The sequence below is a fragment of the Coenobita brevimanus genome, chromosome 91 (assembly GCF_032717465.1).
Source record: "Coenobita brevimanus isolate Jiangsu-jjx chromosome 91, ASM3271746v2, whole genome shotgun sequence".
Taxonomy (NCBI): Eukaryota; Metazoa; Arthropoda; class Malacostraca; order Decapoda; family Coenobitidae; genus Coenobita; species Coenobita brevimanus.
In genome coordinates this window covers 15124702-15149230 of record NC_137044.1, presented here as the reverse complement: position 1 = coordinate 15149230, position 24529 = coordinate 15124702, and the positions used below count along the sequence as shown (strand labels likewise).

At 45.5% G+C, this 24529-nt stretch overlaps 1 protein-coding gene across 1 annotated transcript in view; it reads left to right on the top strand.

Moving 5' to 3' along the window:
* LOC145411973 (uncharacterized) overlaps window positions 1-24529 on the top strand; it is a 458683-nt gene that overhangs the window by 298075 nt on the left and 136079 nt on the right. The window contains exons 2-3 of the mRNA XM_080281944.1: window positions 9745-9877; window positions 14284-14519. Of these exons, the coding sequence (XP_080138070.1) occupies window positions 9745-9877; window positions 14284-14519 (369 nt within the window). The remainder of the gene's footprint in view (window positions 1-9744; window positions 9878-14283; window positions 14520-24529) is intronic.

Here is a 24529-nt window from a genome sequence, read left to right as displayed (position 1 = left end):
ACTCTTATATTAAATGTGTATGTAATTTTGATCTACTGGAATTTTTAAAGCGTAAATTTGATATCTCTGCAATTCACCTGTATTAACATTTTCCTTCTTCCATTCGCAGGTACGTATGTCCTCCTAATGGGCTGACGGAAATGGAGTGTAGCCAGCAATGACCAATGAGAGGCTGAGTATTTTTCTTGGTAGTGCTGTACTGTGGCTATTATTGTTATTATTATTATTATTATTATTATTATTAGTTATTATTGTTACTATTAATTCCATTATTAGTGCTCAGGTGATATATACGACTGTTAGAGTTTTCACTGCTTTACGAAGCAATTGTTGACGGTGTTCTGTACCCACTGTTGAATTTATTTTTATGATACATATGCACGTGCGGTGAAGGTATCCGATACTCTTACTATTATTAATACCGTTACTGCTGTGGCTACGGTTACTGTCTTGCTAGTACTGTTATTGTTTTGGGAGCTATCTTCTCTATACTGTATTGCGTTTTTTTTTTTTTTTTACCTTGTTACTGCAACTGTTGTTAAAGTTGTGCTAATCATTCTTGTTATTATGGTTACCTATAAACAAAACGAAATATACACACACACACATACCACACGCACAAACAATACTGTGAAGATATACACATGTATACCCACATATATATACACATACCCACTCAAACAAATTTATGTATACTCTCTCTCTCTCTCTCTCTCTCTCTCTCTCTTCAACACACTCTGACACACACACACACACACACACACACACACACACACACACACACACAAGATGAATCAAATTTTGAGTGGAATTAAAAAAAAAGAAAAACTCTGACTAGATGCTCACCCATAATAAGAGAGAGAGAGAGAGAGAAACATTTGATTAACTTCTCTTACCCCTTTGTTTTTCTCCCTCACTTACCTCTCTCTCTCTCTCTCTCTCTCTCTCTCTCTCTCTCTCTCTCACCCCGGCATCCACAACACTCCCTCCTGCTTACAAAAATGAAAGCCATAAATTCATATTCTTACTCCTGCACTTCCCACCTCTCTCTCTCTCTCTCTCTCTCTCTCTCTGACAGACCATTATTCTACCCTCTTTTCCCGCATAGAGATAAAGTGAGGTAAGATCTAAGAACAAAATAATGCACGATCTCTCTCTCTCTCTCTCTCTCTCTCTCTCTCTCTCTCTCTCTCTCTCTCTCTCTCTCTCTCTCTCTCTCTCACTGAAATGGCCACACAATCATTCTGTCATCATTCAAGCTTCTGGAATCATGTCTAGACCTTACATACATTTTCATAAATTTTTGCTGAAAGATTCGCTTCACGTACACCTGCCAAATCAAGTATGTTTTGACAGCCAATTGAAAAAGAGTCACCCATGCCCTCACACCCACTCAAAGCTGTGTCAACCGCGCCTTGTCTAATGTAATCGAAGCTAACGTAGCCTAACATTAAAACAAAAAAATATCTTAGCAAAACAAAAGTAAAGCTCGTAAGCCTTGGCACGTCTATAAATAACCCCATAGCGTTGAAGAAAATGCACGAAAATGGAGAAGCAGAGAAACTACCATATATATATATATATATATATATATATATATATATATATATATATATATATATATATATGAAACAAAACTATGAAATAATGTAAAATGTATCAATAAAGTACGACACGTCTGAAAAACATACAGGAGAAAGATAAATATAAATATAAAAATTTAAAAACGGAGAAATCGGAATAGCTACATAAAAAAAGAAAAAAATCGTAACTCACAGCACGTTCGAAAAAGGGCCCCCTAGCACCCACAAGTTATCATCACCATATACACAAGTTTGCCCTGAAGATGGAGGGACAGCAGGAGTGGAGGGGAGAAGGGGCAGGGAGTAGAAGGGGCGGAGAGGGCGTAAGGGAGGCGGGGGAGGGGGGGCGACAGGGAGGGTGTAGGGGAAAGGGGGGCGCCAGGGGAGGAGGGAGGAAAGGTTGGGGGTGTGGGTAGGGGAGGGGGCGTTCAAAATCTTATGGTAAATACTCTGATGGTCTGATGCCTGAGGGGAGGGGAGATGATGGAAGGCGTTGAGGGGAGAAAAAAGGGGAATGGCTGGGGAATTTAGGAGTAAAGGTGGGAGTCTGGGATCTCCTGAGGCTGTGGGACGAGAGGGAGAGAGCCAGAAGAGAAAGAGAAGATGGATGGATGGATGGATGGATGGATGGATGGATGAATGGACGGACGGATGGAGGGAGGGAGGGAGGGAGGGGAGGGAGGGAGGGAGGGAGGGAGGGAGGGAGGGAGGGATGGAGGGAGGGAGGGGCGGACGGACGGACGAACGGAGGGAGGGGGGAAGGAAAAGAAGGGAAAAAAAGAGGAAGGGGAAAAAGTGAGAGGGATGGGGGAAGGGAGGAAGAGGAGGAGAAAAGGGGGAAGGGAGGTTTAAAAATGAAATGTAGCAAGAGAAGATAACAATGATAAAATGTTGACGATTGAGCGAGCCTACAGGATGACGAGAGAGACAGAGAGAGAGAGAGAGAGAGAGAGAGAGAGAGATGGTTAGTGAAACAAAATCAAAGAAGGTTACTGAGGAGAAAGCTGTAGTTTTAAGAACGTGTTTCTAAGGGATGGGAGGGGTACCACGAGTCTCTGTATTTACACCCACCTAGACCCACGACACAAAGGATACCACTAACGCAGAACCAATACCACCTACCACCTCCCCTACCATTAACAGAACCACATATACGCTAGGAGAATGAGGCTGGTTGGGTAGGTATAGATTTTGACGGTGATGGAGAAATGGGTAAATGGGTCTCTCTCTCTCTCTCTCTCTCTCTCTTTATTAACTGAAGAAGACAGAATTAGCCTTCAAAATGACCTTAATATAATTATCAGCTGGTCAGTCTCTCTCTCTCTCTCTGAATTGCTTATTGATTGCCATTAGGATGACAGATGCTTAGTCAGTCTGCTGTTTACATTATATGATCTCTCTCTCTCTCTCTCTCTCTCTCTCTCTCTCTCTCTCTCCTAGGCTTCATCAAAAGACATTTTACATATAAAAGCAAAGATATTGTAAACCCCCTATACAAAAGCATAGTCAGGCCACACTTAGAGTTTGCAGTGCAGTTTTGGGCGCCTCACCTAATTAAAGATATAGAAATACTGGAAGCGGTCCAGCGTAGCGCTACCAAGTTAATCCCGTCCCTGAGGAATAAACCATACCTCGAGAGACTCAGAGAATTAAACCTATTCTCTCTTAGAAAACGGAGACTCAGGGGACAACTCATTGAATGTTTTAAGATTCTAAAAGGCTTTAGTAATACTGATTCAAGCAAGCAATTCACAGTAATTGCCGAGACTGTAACTCGAGGAAATGGTATGAAGTTGCAAGCAAGGAGGGCTAATCTTGATACAATTGGTATCGTTTAGTTAGGATGGAGCAATTATTGCATATTCGAGTCTGCATTCATGTGTCTGTTAGACACAGACAATATTATAGAATATAAATAATAGATAAACATTCTATTCATCTTTTGATTAAAAAAAAAAAAATTGCATGCATAGAGTATGTGGCTGTATGCCCAAATTTTCCTTTTCCATATTATTCTACTTTCTGCCGATCCTATAAAATTCCTTCAGGTTCTTCATTCCTGCAAGGTATTACTTCCTCTCTTGTTTCCTGTACGGCAAATGCCGGAGGGTTTGGAGGGTGGGGGAGAGAGCCTTCTGCTGTGCTATCCTTTTCTCCTGCTCCTATGCACTATATTAGGATTAAGGCCGGACCACCTCGTAGGGACCGTAAGGTCTGTGTGGTCTGTGTATCTATGTAACTCTCTCTCTCTCTCTCTCTCTCTCTCTCTCTCTCTCTCTCTCTCCTTCTTCTTTCCCCTCAAGGAAAGACCACAGCACCTCAGAAGGGGGGACTGCAGCATAAATTCCAGCGCTCCGCCAGGCCTTTCCCCCAGCGTCCAGAGTTATGGATTCAAATTGCTCGCTAAGTGGCATTATTTCCCCAGACCCACGCCCACGAGCGGCAAGGAAAGAATGTATAAAGACCAATAATCTCAGGTGGGATGATGGGATGAGGGAAGGTGATGGCCGCGGGTATTAGGAAATCTTGTGCTGCGTGGTAATAGGTGAATGGAAGGTTAGATGGAATGATGTATGGTGAAAGAGAGAGAGAGAGAGAGAGAGAGAGAAAAGAGAGGAGGAGGAGGAAAGGGGGACAGGAGTTAGAAGGAAGAGAGAGGCAGGAATGAGTAGCAATAGAGGAAAGGAGGACAGGCATGAGGGATGGAGTAGAAGGGAGGAAAAGGGATAGGCAGGGAGAGGTGGGAGTGGAAAGGTAGAGGGGAGGAGAGAGAACAAGTAAGGGAGACCGAAGAAATGAAGTTTTATTAGAGAAGAAAAAGAGAGGAAGAATACGAGAAGGAGGGAGTTTGTAGAAGGAAGGATGGAAGGGATGGAGAAGTAAGATGGAAGAGTGGGTAGGGGGGAACGAAGGGGGAGAGAGGGGAAAAACGGATGGGTTGAGCAGCAGAAGAACAGGGAAGAAAGCAGAGGGAAGGAAGGACGATAGGTGAGAGTACAAGGAAGGGGAAAGAAATGCAGGAGTGAAAAGGGGAAAAGCAATGAGTGAAAGAAAAAAATGGAAAGGAGGCTCAGCTCTTGACCAGAATTTATGCAGTAGCTCCCCCCCTCAAAAAAAAAAAAAAAAAAAAAAACACTCCACCCTCTCTTCTGTAGCTGCCTTACCTTCGCGCCCAGGAGCTTTGGAGGGAGGAAAAAGGGTGAGGGAGACGGAATGGAGAGGAGAGAAAAAGGTATAGAAGACAGGAGGGATGGAGGGATGAAATATAGGGAGGGAGGGAAGGGGCGAAGGTGGGGAGCAATACAGAGAAGGATGGAAAAAGGGAAAAGGAGGGAGGGGAGAAATGCAAAGAGAAAGGGAGGGAGGGAGGTCAGAAGGAGGGCGAGGAGAATGAAAGAGAGGGAAGAGAGGAAAGAGAGAGGGAAATAAGAAAAAGCGGGAGGGAGGGAGAAGACTGAGACAGAAAGGGAGAGGAGGTATATAAATCTGAGGGAAGGAAATGAAGACAAGGGATAGGGGAGTGTAAAAAAAAAAATGCATGGCCGGAGTTGGAGGTGTGAATGGGAGGGATGGAGGGAAAGAGAGGAGGGGAAAGGGATAGGAATAGTATGTGGTGGGCGCTGGAGGGATGGGAAGGGAGAGGAATGTATATATGTATCTATGTATGTGTGTATGTACGTATATCTCTATCTATCTACTTATCTATCTGATCCCTCGCTGTCCCTCATTCTCCTTTCCCTCACTCCCACATCAACTCCCTTTTTGGCTAAACATTTGTCTCACTCCCACTCCCCTCCCCTTCCCAACTCACTAACACACCCCTCCTTCACCCTGTTCACCATCCCCTTCTAACCACGGGATGGCCACCTATAGTTCGTTTATTTCCACCTGGCAAAATTCCGTAACCCCTTTATAGCTTAGTTGAGATAAATAAAGCAACTAAATATAAATAACCATCAACTAAATGAAAATAACGAAATAAAAATAAATAAAAACCTAACTAAACACTAACTTAACACAGAGAGACGGATCCAAGCCGGAGAGAAGATCGGCTCTGGACAGGCGGTCGCAGAAAGTTAATCCCAGGCATTAACTAAGAGTCGCTGGGACCAAAACTTTTAGGCACTGAGATTTCCTAAGTGGGATTCCAGTGATCTGCCCCTCCTCTCTCTCTCTCTCTCTCTCTCTCTCTCTCTCTCTCTCTCTCTCTCTCTCTCTCTCTCTCTCTCTCTCTCTCTCACCTCCTATTCCCCCTCCTTCTTCTCCCCTCCACCCACTCTTATCTGCTCTCCCCTCTCCCTCCTCTTTCCACTCCACCTCTCTTCATTTACCCTCCCCTTTTGTGTTCCCCATTCTAGCTAACTTTTGGCCCTCCCTATCATTTACTCTCTCTCTCTCTCTCTCTCTCCTGCTCCTCTCCCCCTTCCATCCCCCACCCCTTCAGCCCATTGTGTGTGTGTGTGTGTGTGTGTGTGTGTGTGTGTGTGTGTGTGTGTGTGTGTGTGTGTGTGTGTGTGTGTGTGTGTGTGTGTGTGTGTGTGCAGGGTAGGATTGGACAACTTCTCTCCTGAAAAGGCCACAGCATCCAACTCACTGGCTAAAGCATCAATGTTCCTCCTCCTCGTCCTCCTGATCCATCCTCAAACTCACATACTACAGTTAGTGTGCTGAAGTGAGGTGGTAGTAAATGGGGGTTGGTAGTAAATGGGGGTTGGTAGGAAATAGGGGTTGGCAGGAAATGGGGGTGGCAGGAAATGGGGTTGGTAGTAAATGGGGGTTGGAAGGAAGTGGGGTTGATAGGAAATGTAACTGGCTGGAAATGGAGTCAGAATGTAGGTTGGTATGAAACTGAGTTGGTGTGGTGTGGAATGGAATTTGTGTAGAAGGGAATGTATGGAATGGAGTAAGTGTGGAACAGAGTTAGTGTGGAGTGGAATGGACTTAGTGTGAAATGCGGATAGCGTGGAGTTCATACGGAATGAAGGTAGTGTGGAACGGAGTTAGTGTGGAATGAAGGTAGTGTGGAGCGGAGTTAGTGTGGAATGAAGGTAGCGTGGAACGGAGTTAGTGTGGAAAGAAGGTAGCGTGGAACGGAGTTAGTGTGGAAAGAAGGTAGCGTGGAACGGAGTTAGTGTGGAAAGAAGGTAGTGTGGAACGGAGTTAGTGTGGAAAGAAGGTAGCGTGGAACGGAGTTAGTGTGGAATGAAGGTAGCGTGGAATGGAGCTGGCGTGGAGTGAAAAAGAGTGTGTAGCCGAAACTGCCAGAAACTTTACAAAAGGAGTACAATAGAAGGCAAACAGCAACAACAGGACTCAGGCCAAGGTCAACCTCAATAGAACAAGGTCGACCTCTGAGGAACAAGAATGGCCTCATGGATTTTAAGGTCGACATCGAGAAAAAGGATCGATCTGACGTGTTTTACTTGGGTCGACCTCGATTGAAAAAGGTCAGCTTCAGTGGCCAAGGTCGACTTCACAGGTATTAAGGTCGACCTACAGAGAACAAGGTCGGTTTCAAGGCGATATATAAAGGGGCGTCGAATAAGGGATACAAAAGGAAGGGTGTACAGTAGACATTGATCCCAGCAGTGACTACAACACCCCTCTCCCCTCCCTCAACTCCCTCTCTCTCTCTCCGCCAGCTGATGTCGCCCTAAAGCCTCGTCATAGCGGCAGTAATTGTGTCGTTCTGTCGCCCCGCTGACCCTAACCTCTCCACGGCTGACCCCTCTCTCTCTCTCTCTCTCTCTCTCTCTCCTTTCATAGTGACAACCCCCTCTCCTTTCACCCTCTCGCATTCTCTTTTTCACTCATTTGCTATCTCTACTAGTCGTCTCTCTTATTTCTTATTTTCTCATCTCGTCTCTACATCTCTCCTCTCTTCTCTGTTTCTCTTCTCCTCTCTCTTTCTTCTCTCCACTTCGCCTCTCGCCTCTCTTTTCATCTCCTTTCCTCTGCTTCTCTCCTCTCCTCTGCTCTTGTCATTTTTTTTTATGTCTCTCTATATCCATTTTCACTATCTTCCACTTTCTATCCTCTCTCCTCTCTTCCTTCCTTCCCTTTCCTCTCTGACCTAACTTTTTCCCCTCCCTCCTCCCTTCCCCTCCTTCCTCTCTACCCTTCCTTCCCCTCTACATTCTCTCACTTCCTCCTCCCTCTCTCCCCTCTTCCGCTCGGTGCAACATACCATAAGCTCTCCCCCTCCCCGAGCCCCCACCCCTCTCTCTCTCTCTCTCTCTCTCTCTCTCTCTCTCTCTCTCTCTCTCTCTCTCTCTCTCTCATTGAGAAACGGGATAATGATGATGTTGATGATAAAGATGACGATGACGATGATAACAACTTATTAACACTCTCAAACACTTCCTACAACATTTTAGTAACACTGTCCTAAGCTTTATACTTAGTTTTTATGGGAACAAACCCCCAATGACATCAACGCCTAAGTACGAGGCCATGATTATTTTTACTACTGCCAAATACGGACGGTTTTATTCAGCTGGTGATAGGCAGGTAGACAGAAACCACGAGACAGATAGATGTAAAGAGGTATGTGTCCATTTGAGTACCTATCTATCTATCTATCTATCTATCTATCTGTCTATTTATCTATCTATCCATTCAACAAAACCCTGGCTCTCAGTGAAGAGTTAAGGCTTCTGTTCAGTCCACTCGCAATTCAGATTCGTCAACAACCAATAAGATTTTACCGGTATCACAGATCTCATATAATTCTTCCTCTACTTAACCTATAATCACCCCTACAACACCTAAGCCTCTTCAATGTCACTTACAAGCCAATCTGCCTACCGACAATGTTCAACCGGCTACATAAGTCTCATAATTCCTCCTTTGCTTACCTATATCACGTGGGCCCCTTCGATGTCACCCTCACACCCACTGCAAGTCACACGGATCTTCATTCCACTTCTAATGTTCCCGTTCTTCTCTTCACACGCGTAAAAACACAGAAAAAAATACGGACGGCAATCAAGCAAACTACAAGCGACCAGACAGACGGCGTCTCTAGCTGGCGACAGCAGCTCATAAGCCGGCGGTGTCTTCCGACGAGTTGCCATTTAAATCTTTAAATGCCTAAACAAACAAAACCTAAGAAACAAGAGTACCGTCACGTTTCCTGTCTCTCTATTCATATAATTTCATCCTCATTACCGTCTACCTGAATTTTGTATTGAGAAAACGTGATTTAGTTAATCTAAACTGTGTATGATATTTACTGATGGTAACTCAAGACATACTTCCTGCCCCATCACCTCTGAGGCCGACCACCACCACCACAGAGCATACAGATAAGCTGCCAAATGTCTTCATGCTGGCTAACTACAAAGCTACATTATACCTCCAGCTTTAATAGTGAAGTAAATTTCCATCTTTTAAATAACTGGACCTTCAGATGATAGCAAGAAAAGTGACAGAATTTGCAGTACACTTGTCGGGAACGTTTATTAGGATACAACTAAAACTTGCTTTGTCAACTCCCAGGTATCCAGATTTAACGGTTTCTCTCTCAACACCTGCCCCTACCTTCCTCCCTCAACCCCCTCCCCTTTCCTACCTCCCTACATCACCTGCCCCTCCCTACATCCCCCCTCCCCCACCCCTTCCGTATCTCACTCTACCCCCTTTCTCTCCCAACCTCTCTCCTCACCCTCAGCTCCTCACTCTCCCTCCCTCCCTCTATCCCTGCTGCTCTCCCTCCTTCCTACCTACCTTCACCCTCTCCTCTCTCAGCAATCCTCTCCCACCCTCCCCCACCACCATCCCCACTCCCCTTGCCCCTCCCTCACCTCCCCCTACCCTCTGGCTATTCTGCACAGCAACCCACCTTATGACCTCGGGGATCTAAATGTACCTTGTGTCCAAATTCTGCAGGGTTTATAATGATTAAATGGCTAAGAAAAGAACATTGTGAAAAGGCTGAATGTGACTACTATGTATTCAGGTAAATTTTCATCTCCATATTTTTGCTGTCATTCTCCCTCTACCCACCACCTTCATCTCCCTCTCCTCTTCGCCTCCTCCCTTCCCCTTCCTCCTCTTCCTTCAATCTCTCTCTCTCTCTCTCTCTCTCTCTCTCTCTCACACACACACACACACACACACACACACACACATTCACTCACTATCTCACTTTCTCCCACAGCCGTCTACACCAACGCAATGGCCATGGTACAGCAACGAGCTCGACTACCATGCGATGTCACCTCTACCCTAGCCAACGACAGAGTGGTACTGATCCTATGGTACCGAGGAGCCGCCGGTACACCCATCTACAGGTACGTGAGATAGACAGACAGACAGATAGATAGATAGATAGATAGATAGATGGAGAGAGAGAGAGATAGAGTGTGTGTGTGTGTGTGTGTGTGTGTGTGTGTGTGTGTGTGTGTGTGTGTGTTACAGGTTGCGTGGGTGTTATAGGTACCTAGATTGTCGAGTTGTAGGTTATGGGAGGTAGCTACAGATAAGGAAATAGATGACACACCGTTTATCTGGGCGGGATTAGAGCGGGCGGCAATGCTAGGATTGGAATCTGGGAACAGGCTACGTTATTAGTGCTGTGATGTTATTTATCATTATTATTGTTATTATTATTTTTATTATCATTTGTAATAGTGGTAGCAGCAGCAGCAGTAGTACCATTATTATTATTGTTATTATTATTATTATTATTATTATTATTATTATTATGCAGCTTACCATTTCAATTTAGCAGATTTACGTCGGAGAGATTTACTCTAAGCTCATAAAAATTCGCCACTTAGGAAGCTTTTGGGTGCGATTTTCCTCTCTCTCTCTCTCTCTCCCTTCTTTCTTTTTAATACATGCCCTTTTTTAATTCTCTCCCTTTATCTGCTCATCTGTTTCATTCCTCTCTTCGCTTCGTGCTCTCCTCTCCTCCCCCCTTCTCTTCCCTTCCTTCCCCCCCCCTTCTCTTCCCTTCCTTAACCACCCCTTCCCTCTCTCTCTCAACCACATCACAACACTTACCCCAACTCACTCACCTCCCCACCCCTTCCCCTCTCCTTTCCGCCATAAAAGTCGAAATTCTCATAACCCAAACACTCCAGGCTCGTCCTAAGGGGGTCCTCGTCGGCTCTCACTTCGTATACTCAAACCACACAGCACTCTTGGGGCCACATACTCGTGGACTTAGAAGGCTGGCTATTATCTCTTCCTCTCTCTGTTGATTTTTATGCAGGGCGGTACAGTACTGCCGTTCTTACTATGATTATGAAGTTTATTGTACTTGAGGACATAAGATTGTTTTATTTATCTTACGAATGACCCCGCCATATGCCTTGTCACAATTCTCTATTACCTTAATACACTATCCCTACCATGGCCACTACCACTACTACCGCTCCCCCTCTACCACAACACCACACTCCCCCCTACCACAACACCACATTCCCACTATCCTCCACCACCACACTCTCCTACCACAACACACACACACTCTCTCTTTCACCAATACCACCACACTCCCCTACCATACTACTATTTTTTTTATACCAGAATACCCTTTCTTCACCACCATCTTACAATCCTTTAATACCACAGTACCCTGTCCCTACCACCGCCACTACCACCACCACACTTCCTTATAATACCACACTTTCTCATATTACCCCAGTACCACCACCACCACCACACATCCCTGCCACAAAATGCTATCTCCACCACCGCCATCACAATACTCACATACCACATCTTCTCCCCCTTACCCCACCTGTACCACACCACAGTGAGCCACTCCCGCAGCACTGCACTCCCGTGATTGTATACCACTCCAGGGACTCTCCACCACACCACCACACCACCAACATCACCCATAAACACACCGGGTATTTACTGTCCGGCGGAGGCTCAGGCGAGGGAGGGGGGGGGTCTGTCACTCCTGAAGTCTTAAAGCAGAACTGGGGGAAGGGTAACATGCGGAACTAAAGGTAACATGCAGAACCAAAGATAGCATGGGGAAACTAGAAAACACTCAGAGAGCGCATACCTCCGCCAATACCATTAAAAAGGATCAGGATCCGGATCCGCCCCCTAATTTAATCATTTCTTTCTCGGTCCATGGCCCACCTTTCCACAAAATTTCATTGAAATTCGTTGCGAACTCTTGGAGATATTGTGCGGGATACTCCGGATCCCCCAAATTTAATAATTTCTTCCTTGGCCCATGACCCACCCTTCCTCAAAATTTCATCAAAATCCGTTCATAATTTTTTTGAAACAGACAAAACACAAATAAACAAAGAAACAAACAAACGCCAGCAAAAACATAACCTCCTTGGCGGAGGTAATAAAAGTAGCACGTAGGATTATAGGCAGCAATTAGAACAAATGGTAACAATATAAATCTGAAGGTTGAATCTAGAAACTAAGGTAGCACGTGGAATTGTAGACAGTGTAACTTGTAAAACTAAACGCAGTATGCACAGCTATAGGTAGGCTGAAGAACTACGGATGGTGTACCACGTAATACTAACGACTGAACTATACGCAGCATGATGGGGTAAAGACAGTTGGTAGGGGGACAGAGAGCCTGCAGGGAGAAAGACAGAAAGCTGAGGGAATTATATCATGCGAGGGAAAAGACAGCAGGATGGGGAGAAAATGGCAAGAACATGCTAGAGGACTTATAGCATGCTGGGAAATGATACCACATATTGAGAAAGACAGAATGCAGAGGGAAAGATGGCATGCAGGGGAAAAGATGGCATGCAAGGGGAAAGATAGCGTGCAAGGGGAAATATAGCGTGTTTGGGGTAAAAGCAAAAATTAAGAGGAAGGCAGCAAAAAGTACCGGGGATAAAATTGGCAGGGAAAGCTAAGTACCGACACCCATCCTACATACTCAGCACGTACATACTGTATATCCTACATAAACACCCAAAACTCAGCCTACCAGTACATAAACCTTTGCCTGCACTCCAACACTCCAGAAAAGCACATAAAAACGCCCCATGTAACTCGAATCGAAAGAAGAACAGACGAAAGTAGGGACTGGCACCAGCTATTGCAAAAAAGGCTGGACTGTTACGTGCAGCTCCGTCCGGAAAACTACAATGCACCTCGGTATGGGGGACAGAAGGGAAAAAGAGAAAAAAGCTGAAAAAAAGAATTTAAAAAATCTATTGGTGTTTGTCTTTCAATTTCAATAAAGCATTTTGTGGGAGGCCTTCTGGAGGGAGCAGGAAAAAGCTCTCCCTATGTTGGGCCCCATTTTTTTCGGAAACAATATAACAGGGTTTGCCGTGAGGGATGGATGGATGGAAGGGGAGAGGCAGGGGGAGAGGGGTGTGGAGGGAAGGAGAGGGAGGGAAAAAGATGGAGGAAGGGGAGAGGAAAGTAATAGAAGGGAGAGAAACGGAGAGAGGAAAACAAGAGAGAGGGATGGTGAGGAGAGGAAGGAATGGATCGAAGGGTGCGGAATGGAAGGATGGAGAGGACAGAAACAGGAAGATAAATAGAGAGGAAGGGGACGAGGGGAAGGAAAGAGGAACGAGTATGGAGGAATGGAGGGGACTGGAATAGAGGGACAGAAAGACGGGAATGAAGAAGGGGAGGAAGACAAATCCATGGAGAAGTGAGAGAGTGAGGAGAGAAGGTAATGGGAAGGAAGGAGGTATGGAACAGGGAAGAAAGTAGAGGGATGAAAGGAAGGAAAGAGGAGGGGGGGGGGAGGAAGGAATGGACTGAGAGAGAATTGGAAGGGGAGAGGGGGAGAGGAGGAGAAATGGGGAAATGAAGGGGGATGGAAGGGGGAGAGGAAGGTCTGGATAGAATATGGGAGGAAAGATGGAAGCCAGGAAAAGGAGGGAGAGAAAAAGGAAGAAAGAGTGAGAGGTGGGGAAAAAGCATGGCTAAGGCAGTAGAAACGAAGAAGTGAGTGAGGAACGGAGAGATCAGTGAAAGAGAAAGGGAGATGCTACTACTACTACTACTACTATTACTACTACTACTACTGCTACTACTATAATAATAATAATAATAATTATTATTATAATAATAATAATAATAATAATAATATCAGTGATAACGATAACACTAACAATTGCCAGACCCACTTATCGGCCCCAAGCAGGAAGCAAATAATTCCTTCAATAGAAATCGTTAATTGCCAACCTGCATATTAATTATTATGTTTGCCAGGTAATTAAGCTTGCCAACTCGATAATGAGAGAGAGAGGTGTGCATAACTTGGCAGGAATGTGTGTGTGTGTGTGTGTGTGTGTGTGTGTGTGTGTGTGTGTGTGTGTGTGTGTGTGTGTGTGTGTGTGTGTGTGTGTGTGTGTGATTACCTGCAGGTAATGTGTGTCTCAGTGTGAGTGAAGATTATGTTTTTTGCTCTCTCTCTCTCTCTCTCTCTATCTCTCTCATTCAGCCATCCATATCCATCACTATCTATCCATCCGTCTATCCAACCACCTATCCATGTACCTATCTATCTATCAATTTGTCTAACCAACCAAACGCCCTTTCTCTGTCCTTCCCCCGCAATTTCGATGTGCAAGGCAGCAGCATAGATAGGGGCATGCACTGTGCCGACGAACACCTGGAACGCTAGCCAAACATTCATAATTCTATCTACCTATCAGTTTATCAGCGTATCTCCCTACCTATCTATCTATCTATTTATCTATCCTTTAACACCCTCATTCTATCCCAACAGCTTCGACGCCCGGGGCAGCAGCATAGAGAACGGCAAGCACTGGGCCGACGAGCACCTCCTGGAACGCCGCGCCTACTTCCAGCTCCTGCCGGGACACTCGTGGGGCGGCTCCTCTGCCCCTGGTGCACACTTGGAGCTCTTCCCCGTCCAGGACCGCGATGAGGCCACCTACAGATGCAGGGTTGACTTCCTCTTATCGCCCACCAAGAACACCATCGTCAACTTCACCGTCATCAGTGAGTACATAAACTATATCAATTTTTTCGGAAGGAATATTAGCATTTTTAGATGGGAATATTATAGTCTGTTTGGCTACGTAAAGATACCTGGTTGACTTTCTTCTATAGCTCCCATCAAGAAACATCATCGTCACTTCACCGTCATCCGTGAGTGGAATCATAAATACTCGTAAAGTTTGGGCTAGGAATATTATCACAAATATGAAGATGGAAATATTATCGTATATTTCTGGCAAGGTATTCACGTAAGACTGACTTCCTCCTATCGCCCACTAAGAACACCATCATTATCTTTGCCGTCACCAGTGAGTACAGTGTTACAAACTGCCATCATTTGTACCAGCAGCATACATGCACACCCTCACCAAAAACTACCAGAACACTTGGAAACGATGAATGTGAAAATAATGAGAACGAAACTTGTGTCTCATATTAGTTCGCAGACCTAACTGTGGACTGGCGCACTCTGAAGCCATTATATATCTGTTGACAGAAATACATACAGGGCGAGCTGATTTCACATTCTTTCGTTCTATATTCAAAATGTATGGTGCTTAAATCGTTCGGTTAATTTTGGAATAAGTGTATCGTCCATGCAGCCAACCTCCCATCTTTCTTAAAAATCCCATTATACTGTGGGTACAATCTCATTTGGAAGAAGTAGTAGTCAATGAGCGAAGTGGGGGGGATAAAGAAAGAAGGGAACAAATGGTAGCCTATAAAACAACCTACCGTACTCTACCTAACCATCATCATACACAACAAATCAACTTGCATTTCAAAAGAGTTCCCCTGTATTCTTTTTACCCTGATATGAAAAGAGAGAATGCAATTATAGGATGGAGAGAACCGTTAGACAGGGCAGTTTGATTGAGAGGTGTATTTTTTTCTATTCCTTTTTTTAGTTTAGTGCATCCCACCCTTCTCAATTCATTAATTATAGTACTAATATTCTTTGTAATCATTATCCAATACAAATTGTAGTACTTATCATCGTCATAACCATCATCATCATCATCATTTGCACTTCCCATCCCATGATTCCGGATCGGCATATATACTACTCTTCCACCTCCTCCTCCTCCTCCTCCTCATCATCATCATCATCATCATCATCATCATCATCATCATCATCATCATCATCACCCTAGCCTGCACCACCCACCCATCCATCCATCCTTCCACCCTTCTATATACAGGTACTACCCACCATCATCATCATCACCCTAGCCTGCACCACCCACCCATCCATCCATCCACCCTTCTATATACAGGTACTACACACCATCATCATCATCATCACCCTAACCTGCACCACCCACTATCAATCCACCCTTCACAAGAGTGCCATTATACTCGGGTTGCATTCTAATTTGCGCCTGGGCAATATTACGCTCTGCTTGACGATGAACCGAAACTTTGGAGGCGAGTAATTAGGGTGGGGCGAAGTTTGTAGGCAAGTTGTAGGTATGATGAAAGGGAGGGAGGGAGGGAGGGAATGGAGGAAAGTGGAGGAGAGAGGGAGAGAGTGAGCTGTAGGTAAATATGGCGCTTGTTGCATGGGTTATGAAGTCGGGCCGGAAGTTTGGAGGAAATGAGGAAACTGTTGTTGAAATATCGTGTGCCTGTTCACTATCTATCTTTGTTTATCTATCTATCTATCAGTGTGTCTATGTATCTGTCTAGCATCTATCTGTCTGTCTGTCTACTTTCTTCTCTATATTTGTTTATCTGTCTATCTGTCACTGTGTCTGTATCTAGCATCTATCTGTCTGTCTCTCTAGTTTCTACGGACACTGATTATGTTCTGCCCTACTTATCACTTGTACATCAGGTCCCGAAAAAAGGCCTTAAATTCTATTCCCATCCTGCCGTCAGTGCAAGCCAGCCACTACAGCTCATACACACTCACACACACACACACACACACACACACACACACACACACACACACACACACACACACAAACTTAATAGCAATACGAAGAGCAGAGCAAAAGTGTGTGAGGAAGAAGGACACTCTTTAGCCCCGTATTCTTGTCCGGTTCGGAAGGTGCAATAAGCAAAATAAGTCGCTTAGGAAATGGTGTTCGGGAACTTCCTTAACCGAAGAGAATATGGTTCTTTGTTTATGAGTTCAGGCTGTGAGTTTATATAGTAATTCTTTTATGAGCGAGGTGATTCCCTTAACCAAAAAAAATAAAATAAAACAAAAAATTCGTCCAGAGATATCAAGACTAACAATGAAAATTCTAAAAGTCTCTCTATAAGTTACCAAATAAAATCGTCTGGCTATAGCAAGAATGAGAGAGAGAGAGAGAGAGAGAGAGAGAGAGAGAGAGAGAGAGAGAGAACGTCGCCAGGGGTTGAGGAGATGGAGGGGGTTTAAGGAGTGGAGCAAGAAGCAGGCAATCAGGGGCAGTAACAGCCTCCGCCGCTACCCAATTAGGTGGCGGAATTGGTCTATTTAGTGGCAACCAGATTCGAAATTGGTACCAAATTAAAGTCGTCATGCGGTGGTGGGGATTGGGGGAAGGTGGGGGATGGTTGGGGTCTGGGGGGGAGGTGAGAAAGAGGGGAAGGTTGGGGTCTAGGAAGGAGGAGGTGCATTAGAGAGTAGTAGAGTTGAGAGGGGATCTGGGGTACGGGAGAACTAAGTGATGGGGAATGGGGGGAATGGTTGGGGTCTGGGGAGGGGAGAGGGATTTGGGAGTACAGGAGTGGAGAGGAGAATAGGGGTATGGAGGAGCAAGAGGATGGGGAGTGGGGTATGGCTGGGGTTGGGGGAAAGGAGGGTGATCAGGGGTTAGAGAATGAGTAGAGAGGGGATTGGCGATGGGACAGCAAGGGGATGGGGAGCAGGGGGATTGCTGGGGTTTGGGGAAGGGGAGGGAAATTCAGATTAGGGAAGGGAAGGTAGAGAGGAGAGGAAATATTGGTAGGGACTTGGAGGGGATAGGGAACGTCGTGGGAGGAGAGAAAGGAATGGAGGAGAAACGATCGTGGGAGGGGGGGGGGAGAAGGGGAGACAAGGTAGGGGGGGAAGGGAAATGGGGGTACAGAAGAAGAGAAGGTAAGGGTTGGAGGGATGGAAAGATGGGGATGAGTGCGGGAGTGAGGGAAGGGGTGGGGGAGACAGGGCAATGGGGTGATGGAGGGGTAGGGGGCTATTCTTCGACTGCAGAAGTTAATCTGGGAAGGCAAAGTGCGTGCGTGCATGCGTGCGTGTGCGTGTGCGTGTGTGTGTGTGTGTGTGTGTGTGTGTGTGTGTGTGTGTGTGTGTGTGTGTGTGTGTGTGTGTGAGGCAGGGTCGGGCTGTGTCAATTTACATGATATATTGAAAAACTTAATGAAAAACTCGGGCTTCTTCAGTGCCACTACGTCTTGTTGACTTTAATCTAACACCCGGACGAATTTCCTCACCTTCGGAGGGGTCAGAATCGACTCTCATTTATCGTCTATCTATCTATTTGTTTCTCTTTATCTATCTACCTATCTACCAATTATTCTATCTATCTATCTAATATCCAAACTTTTTACTCCAGGGGCCAGAGGTGAGGCTACGCTTTACCAACATGAGTAACCAGCCTCGCTCGCCCCTGAGAGGTGTTAAGCGAGCAAGAAACCCCAACCTCCCTTTATGTGTAAACCCTTTCAAGACCCATATTTATGAAGCACCATAAGGGAATGATAAAACCAGGTAAAAGATGATCAAGGTATGTAGGTAGAAAAACAGACTGATGGAAAATAGACAGACAAGTAAACACAAAGGCTCCACACATTTGCCTGACCCCCACTCCAGTAAGGGACGAGCACAAGGGAGAGCCTCTGGAATTGATGAGACAAAAATGATCACTTGGGCTTCAGGTAGTGGGTCGTTGGCGCACTAAAGGCTATGCAATCCCAGCCTGGTCGTTCCCGTAATAAATGAGAGAGAGAGAGAGAGAGAGAGAGGAAGTTGAATTTCCAATTTTTTTTCCAGTATGCAACTTGCATTCATTTCCTCATTTCTTCTTCCTTGCCTCTCTCTCTCTCTCTCTCTCTCTCTCTCTCTCTCTCTCTCTCTCTCTCTCTCTCTCTCTCTCTCTCTCTCGTCTTCGTTCCTACCAATCGCTCTTCCTTTCCTCCCCTCTCATTTCAGTTCCTCTCGCTCACTATCTATCACTGTTTTTACTTCTCCCTCTTCTATCTCGCCATCTCCTCCGCTTCTCCCTTCCTCTTCTCTAGTTCCTCTCTTCCTTTCTCCCTCTTACACTTTCCTTGCCCTCACTCCCTCTCTTTCACTCTTCCTCCACTTTCCTCTCTCTCTCTCTCTCTCTCTCTCTCTCTCTCTCTCTCTCTCTCTCTGCCTATATCTGTATCTACGTTAGTATCCATATGTCACATTTTTCACTTTGTTTTTTAATTCTACTATGATTTCCCCCCCCTCTCTCTCTCTCTCCCTCCCTCCCTCTCTCTCTCTCTCTCTCTCTCACCACTGGACAAGAAGTGGCCTCAACCATTTCCCGAACAACTATCACAAGGGCCCTAAATCTGAGCACTCTGATCTCTTATCTATTATTTGTGGCGTCGGCGGCGAAGGGCCTTGATGAGAGAGAGAGAGAGAGAACAAAAATGACCGAGTAAGGAAAGACTTGACAAAATCCTGCTGAAAAAGGACAAGGATTAAACCTGACCGGAAGGGGCAAAAAAAAAGTTAACGGAAAAACAAAAACTAAAAAATGTAAAGACAAAGCCTGACAAGGGGAATAAAAAAAAAAAAAGGACGAAAATTGAAAAAAAAAAAAAAACAGTAAAGAAAACAAACTTGATGGTAAGAAAAAACAAGACCGAGGAAGAAAAAAACTTGACGGAAAAGGAGATAGGTCAAATAGAAGTGAAATAAAGTTGGCGATACGAGGTCAGACGTGGACAGGATTCAAGCTGACGGAAAAGAGACAAGTTGACCAAGCGTGTGACAGGATGGAGGGGATTAAAGCGAGGGAGGAGGGACGGAGAGAGAGAGGGGCAGAGCCTTAGGAGAGAGGGAGGGAAGGAAAAAGGGAGGGGTATAGGTTTGGGAGAAAGAGGGAGGGAGGGTTGAGGAGGGGGACAAAAAAAAAATTAGGTACACAACTTAGAGAGAGAGAGAGAGAGAGAGAGAGAGAGAGAGAGAGAGAGAGAGAATGAAGGGTATGTGTGGGTGAAGGGAAAGGGAGGAGAAGAGATTTTGGGACTGGGTGGAGGAGGGAGAAAAGGACAAAAAAAAAAAAAAAGGAGATAAAAGTTGACGAAGCGTGTGGTAATAATGACGGCAGTAAGACAGGAACGAAGGGATGGAGGGCTAAAAAGGAGAGATAAAGGGGGGAGATGAAGGGAGGTATAAGGGGTGGAAGGATAGACAGAGATGGAGGGGGTTGAAGGGTGAGAGAGGAAGAGCTGGATAGTGGGAGGGAGAAAGAGAGAGAGAAGGAAGGAGTTACAGGAAATACTCTAATAAAACTATTCTATAAGTTAAAGACAGATAGAAAAGCAGGGAAGACGGAATGGAGAGGGACAAGTGGGAGGGATATGGACAGAGACAAGTGGGGAGATTTAGGGAAGGGGGTTGAGGAGAAGAAAGGGACGATGGGTGAGCATGATGGGGGAGAGGGGAGAAGGGGTAAGGAGGATGAGGGGATGAGGGGGTGAGTGGGATGAGGGAGGGTCAGGGTAATCCAGGAGTGTAATTACGTCCTTGGCCGTGGTTCCAATAGCGGGTTGTTGAGGGCGCGCAAAAGCCAATAATCCGTGCCTCTCTCACTGCCCATTGATTCCACTCCATTGCTGGGGGGAAGGCACTGAGTGATAGAGGGGGAGGGGAGAGGAGAAGACAGAGAGAGAGAGGGAGGGGGAGGAACGTGGGGGAAGGAGACAGACAGGGGAAGGTCAGAAAGATAAGAAGATAAAAGAGAGGAAAAGATTTAGCCGTATCAGTGAAATGGTTAATGGATATTGGTTCTGTTTTCTTTACTAGGGGGGGACTTTCCAAAACTACCCAAATATTATCCGGGTAACATATCCATCATCCAATCCTGGCCATAGATGAAGGAAGTTGTGCTGGGGGGAGAGGGGGAACGGAAGGGGAGATAATACAAGACAGAAGAGATAAGAGAAATGGTAAGAGGATTGGCAAGGGGTAAGGGAGGGGAACAGGTGGGGGAATTTGGACGGGACGGGTCGTGGAGGTCAGAAGGAACACTGATGATCGCCAAGATATTAAAAGACGGTAAATGAACTGCAGATATGAAGAGAAGAGACAAGGTAGAGAAAAGAAATATGAAACAAGGTATTGTTGTAAGGGAGGGAAGGGGAAGGTGGGGAAGGGTGGAGGAAGGGGAGATCAAGAGAAACCTGAGTAATTGTTAGGATACTGAAAGTTACAGGGGCGAGAAGGTGGGCTGGTGTGGAAATATGATTGATGAAAGAAGAGGGAGAAGGGGGTGCGGTGAGAAATACTGACTGGGAGGAGAAAGGAGAGGAGGGGAGGGGAGAGAGAGCGGACGGGAGGGACGAGGAGGGGAGGGAGAGGAGGGTGAAGACTTAGAGGAATACTGCTGATTGCTGTGATATTAAAGGTTATAAAGGCCAGAAGACGGCTCGGGGGAGAGACCGAGAAACTAAAGAGATATGAGAGAGATATGATCACGGTCGTCTCCCGGTCTGCGATATCCTGAGTCTGGGTTCGAATTCACCAATGAGAGGCAGTTAAGACGAGTGCAGGCCTTTTTTTTTTTTTTTTTTTTCCCCTATGCTATCGTGTGTTCGTGCTCTGTCGGTTGATACTGAAGCCATGAATAAACACTGAGACACACAAAGAGACAAAACAACGCTTTTACATTCACATAAACAATTCTCACTTTAAATTCCTCTTCCTGATTCGTACTTTGCAAGCGTTAGAAGGAGTAACTTCTAGCTATCACTCTCCCTGCGACATGGTCCGGTCTTGCAGCAGATCGAGACAAGAAAGAGAAAAGGTTTGGAAAAAAAGTGGGGGGGTTATAGAAGATGACACGATCGAGGGAGTGGGATAACAGGAGAAAGAACAGATAACAGAGCTGGGGAGGGGTGCATGAAGATTAGTACAACATTATGATTGCTGAGGCGTTTAAGAGTTACAAGGACGAGAAGACGGGGAGACAAGGAGAAACTAAGGAAATAAGGGAGAGATAATATTAGAGAGAGGCAGAGGGAGATAGGGAGAGAAACTGAAGAGGTAAGGGAGAGATAAGATTAGAGAGAGGCAGGAGGAGATAAGAAGAAACTGAAGAGATACAGGGGAGACTACTGGAAAGAGCTAAAATGAAGGAAGATTACTGTGAATAAGACACAGAAGAGATATATAGGAAGTAAGATAACTGACGAGAGGTAGTGGAAGGAAGGATGAAAGGAACAAAAGATATATGAGAGATAAGAGAGACTAGAGAAGATTCGGGAAGGGAAGATCGTAAGAAACAGTGATGATTGGCGAGAAAGAAACAGGAAATATGAAAGATAGCTTGAGAGAGGTTCAGACGGGAGGTTAAATGGTGACGTGATGATTGGTAAGATAAAAAAAAAAAAAACATAAAAGATAAACTCTCTCTCTCTCTCTCTCTCTCTCTCTCTGATCCTTGGCCTTTTCATCAACCCTGCACTCCTACTCGTTCTTGCTCACTTTCACTTTCATCCCTGCCTTTCACTATCTCACCCTCTTTTACTCTCTCTCTCTCTCTCTCTCTCTCTCTCTCTCTCTCTCTCATTTCCTTCATCAGTGATAAAACACAAGAACACACAAAATTTTCTGACACTCACATCTATCTATCTATCTATATACCTAGGCTGCTTCCCCCAAGGAAAGGGAGGTAGCCGAGACAGGACGACTCACTCTCCATTTACTCATCCATTCAAACACATTTATTCGCATCTTAGCCCCAAAGGGGAGAACGGACAGATCCTCACCGCACCACACCGCACAAGGGTCAACTGCACAATGCAATCAGTGACATCCGCAGCAGGGCCCGACAGCAGAACTGGTTTACCCATGCCACATCATAATACACCCATCCCCTTACCCGCACCTGACCTGACTAGCTGATCAGACCAAATGCGGGAGAATATCCCCTCAGGGCTGCGTCATCACTTATTCATTCAAAATTTCTCTCCATTTATTTCTGTCACGCACAGCCACTCTTCCTTGCTCAACAGACATCCCTCTCGCATCCAGCGCTCTCTTCACATTGTCCATCCATCCTATTCGTGGTCTTCCTCTCAGCCTTACACCTCTCATATCAGATCTAGTTATCTTTTTCACCAATCGCTCATTATCCATTCTCTCCATATGCCCAAACCATTGCAACACCCTCTGCTCAACTCTACCAGCCATCTCCCGAACAACTCCAGTTCTCCTTCGCACTTCATCATTTCGCACTCGATCCATACGCGTCACTCCACACATACTCCTCAGACACCTCACATACCAACCCAAACATACTTTCATAAGCGTGCACACACACATACACACACACACACACACACACACACACACACACACACACACACACACACACACACACACACAGGGTAAAAATCAGAAGCCTCTAACAATAGCAACAAGTAAAAGCTATTTCACCCCAAAGGACCAATCCTTTTGTTCCTCCCACCCCTTCCAGCAGTACCAGTGGAGGAGAATGGAGAGGAGAGGAGAGAAGTAGAGGAGAGGGGGGAGGTGGCTGGGAAGGGGAGAAGAGGAGAGGGGAGGAATAGAGAAGAGGGGAACGTAGCTGAGAGGGAGAGGATAGGAGAGGAGTGGAGAAGAGAAGAAGGGGAGGCGGCTGAGAAGTGAGGAGAAGAGATGGCTGAGAAGGAGAGGAGAGGGGAGGAGAGGAGAGGAGGGCAGAGCAGAGGAAGAAAGGAGAAGTAGTGGAAAAGAAACAAAGGAGAAGAGAGACCATGGTAACGGGGACTGATTGAATTACTGACGAAAAAAATAATATAAGGTGCAAAAGAGTAGAGAGAAGAAAGGATAGTACGGGAATAGTGTGAGGAGGGGAGACACTAAGGAAAAGAGATGGTGGAAAATTGAAGGAGAGGTGTGGTAAGAAGAAAGAGGAACAGTAACAAAAGTGTTTATGAGGACAGAAGTTGTATGAGCGAAGAGGAGGAAAGAAAGGTAGGAAGAAAGAAGGAATGGAAAAGATGGGAAGGATAACGAGAAAAAACACAGATAACGAGAGGGAAGAAGATAGGTGATGACGATGGATCTGAAGAAAGAAGACGAAGAGGAATTAAATAAGAGAGTAAAACAAGGGAAAATGAGAAGAAGGGGAAGATAGAAAAGAAATTCAAATAGAAGGAATGAGAAGAAGAGCAAAATAGGGGGAAAAGAAACAGGAGAGGAGAGAATGGGGGAGAAAGGCTAATAAACAGGAAGGCACGAGAAAAGACGTGGGAAAAAAGAAAAAAAAAGGAAACATCAGAGAAGAGGGGACCGAAGGAAGGAGGGGAGAGGAAAATATAACAGGAAGAGGGGCAATGAGAGAGGCAGGGAGAGGGTGCATAGAGAAAAGGGGAGAAGAGAAAAATAGGAGAGAAGGTAGGGTAAAAATAGGAGAGAAGAAGGAAAAAAGGAGATTGGAAATACATGGAAGAAAGGGGAGAATAGAGAGGAAAGGAATACGAGAGAGAGAGAGAGAGAGAATGTACAAGGTGACAGCAGGATACAAAATGGCAGACTGAACAAAGGAGAGACAAAGAAAAAGATATAGGCAAAGTGAACGAGAGAAAGAGAGAGAATGAAACAGACAGACAGACAGACAGACATCGAGAGCCTGCTAGAGAGAGAGAGGTAGTTAGTGGACACAGCTTGAAGGAGGGACGGATATTCACGCCGGCCTGGACAGAGCGACGAGGACAAACAGGCAATCAAACAGTCACATGGGGTGGTGAGCATGCAGTGGTGCGGGGGTAAACCGAAAGACTGACAGACAAACACACACAGGTAATGGCAC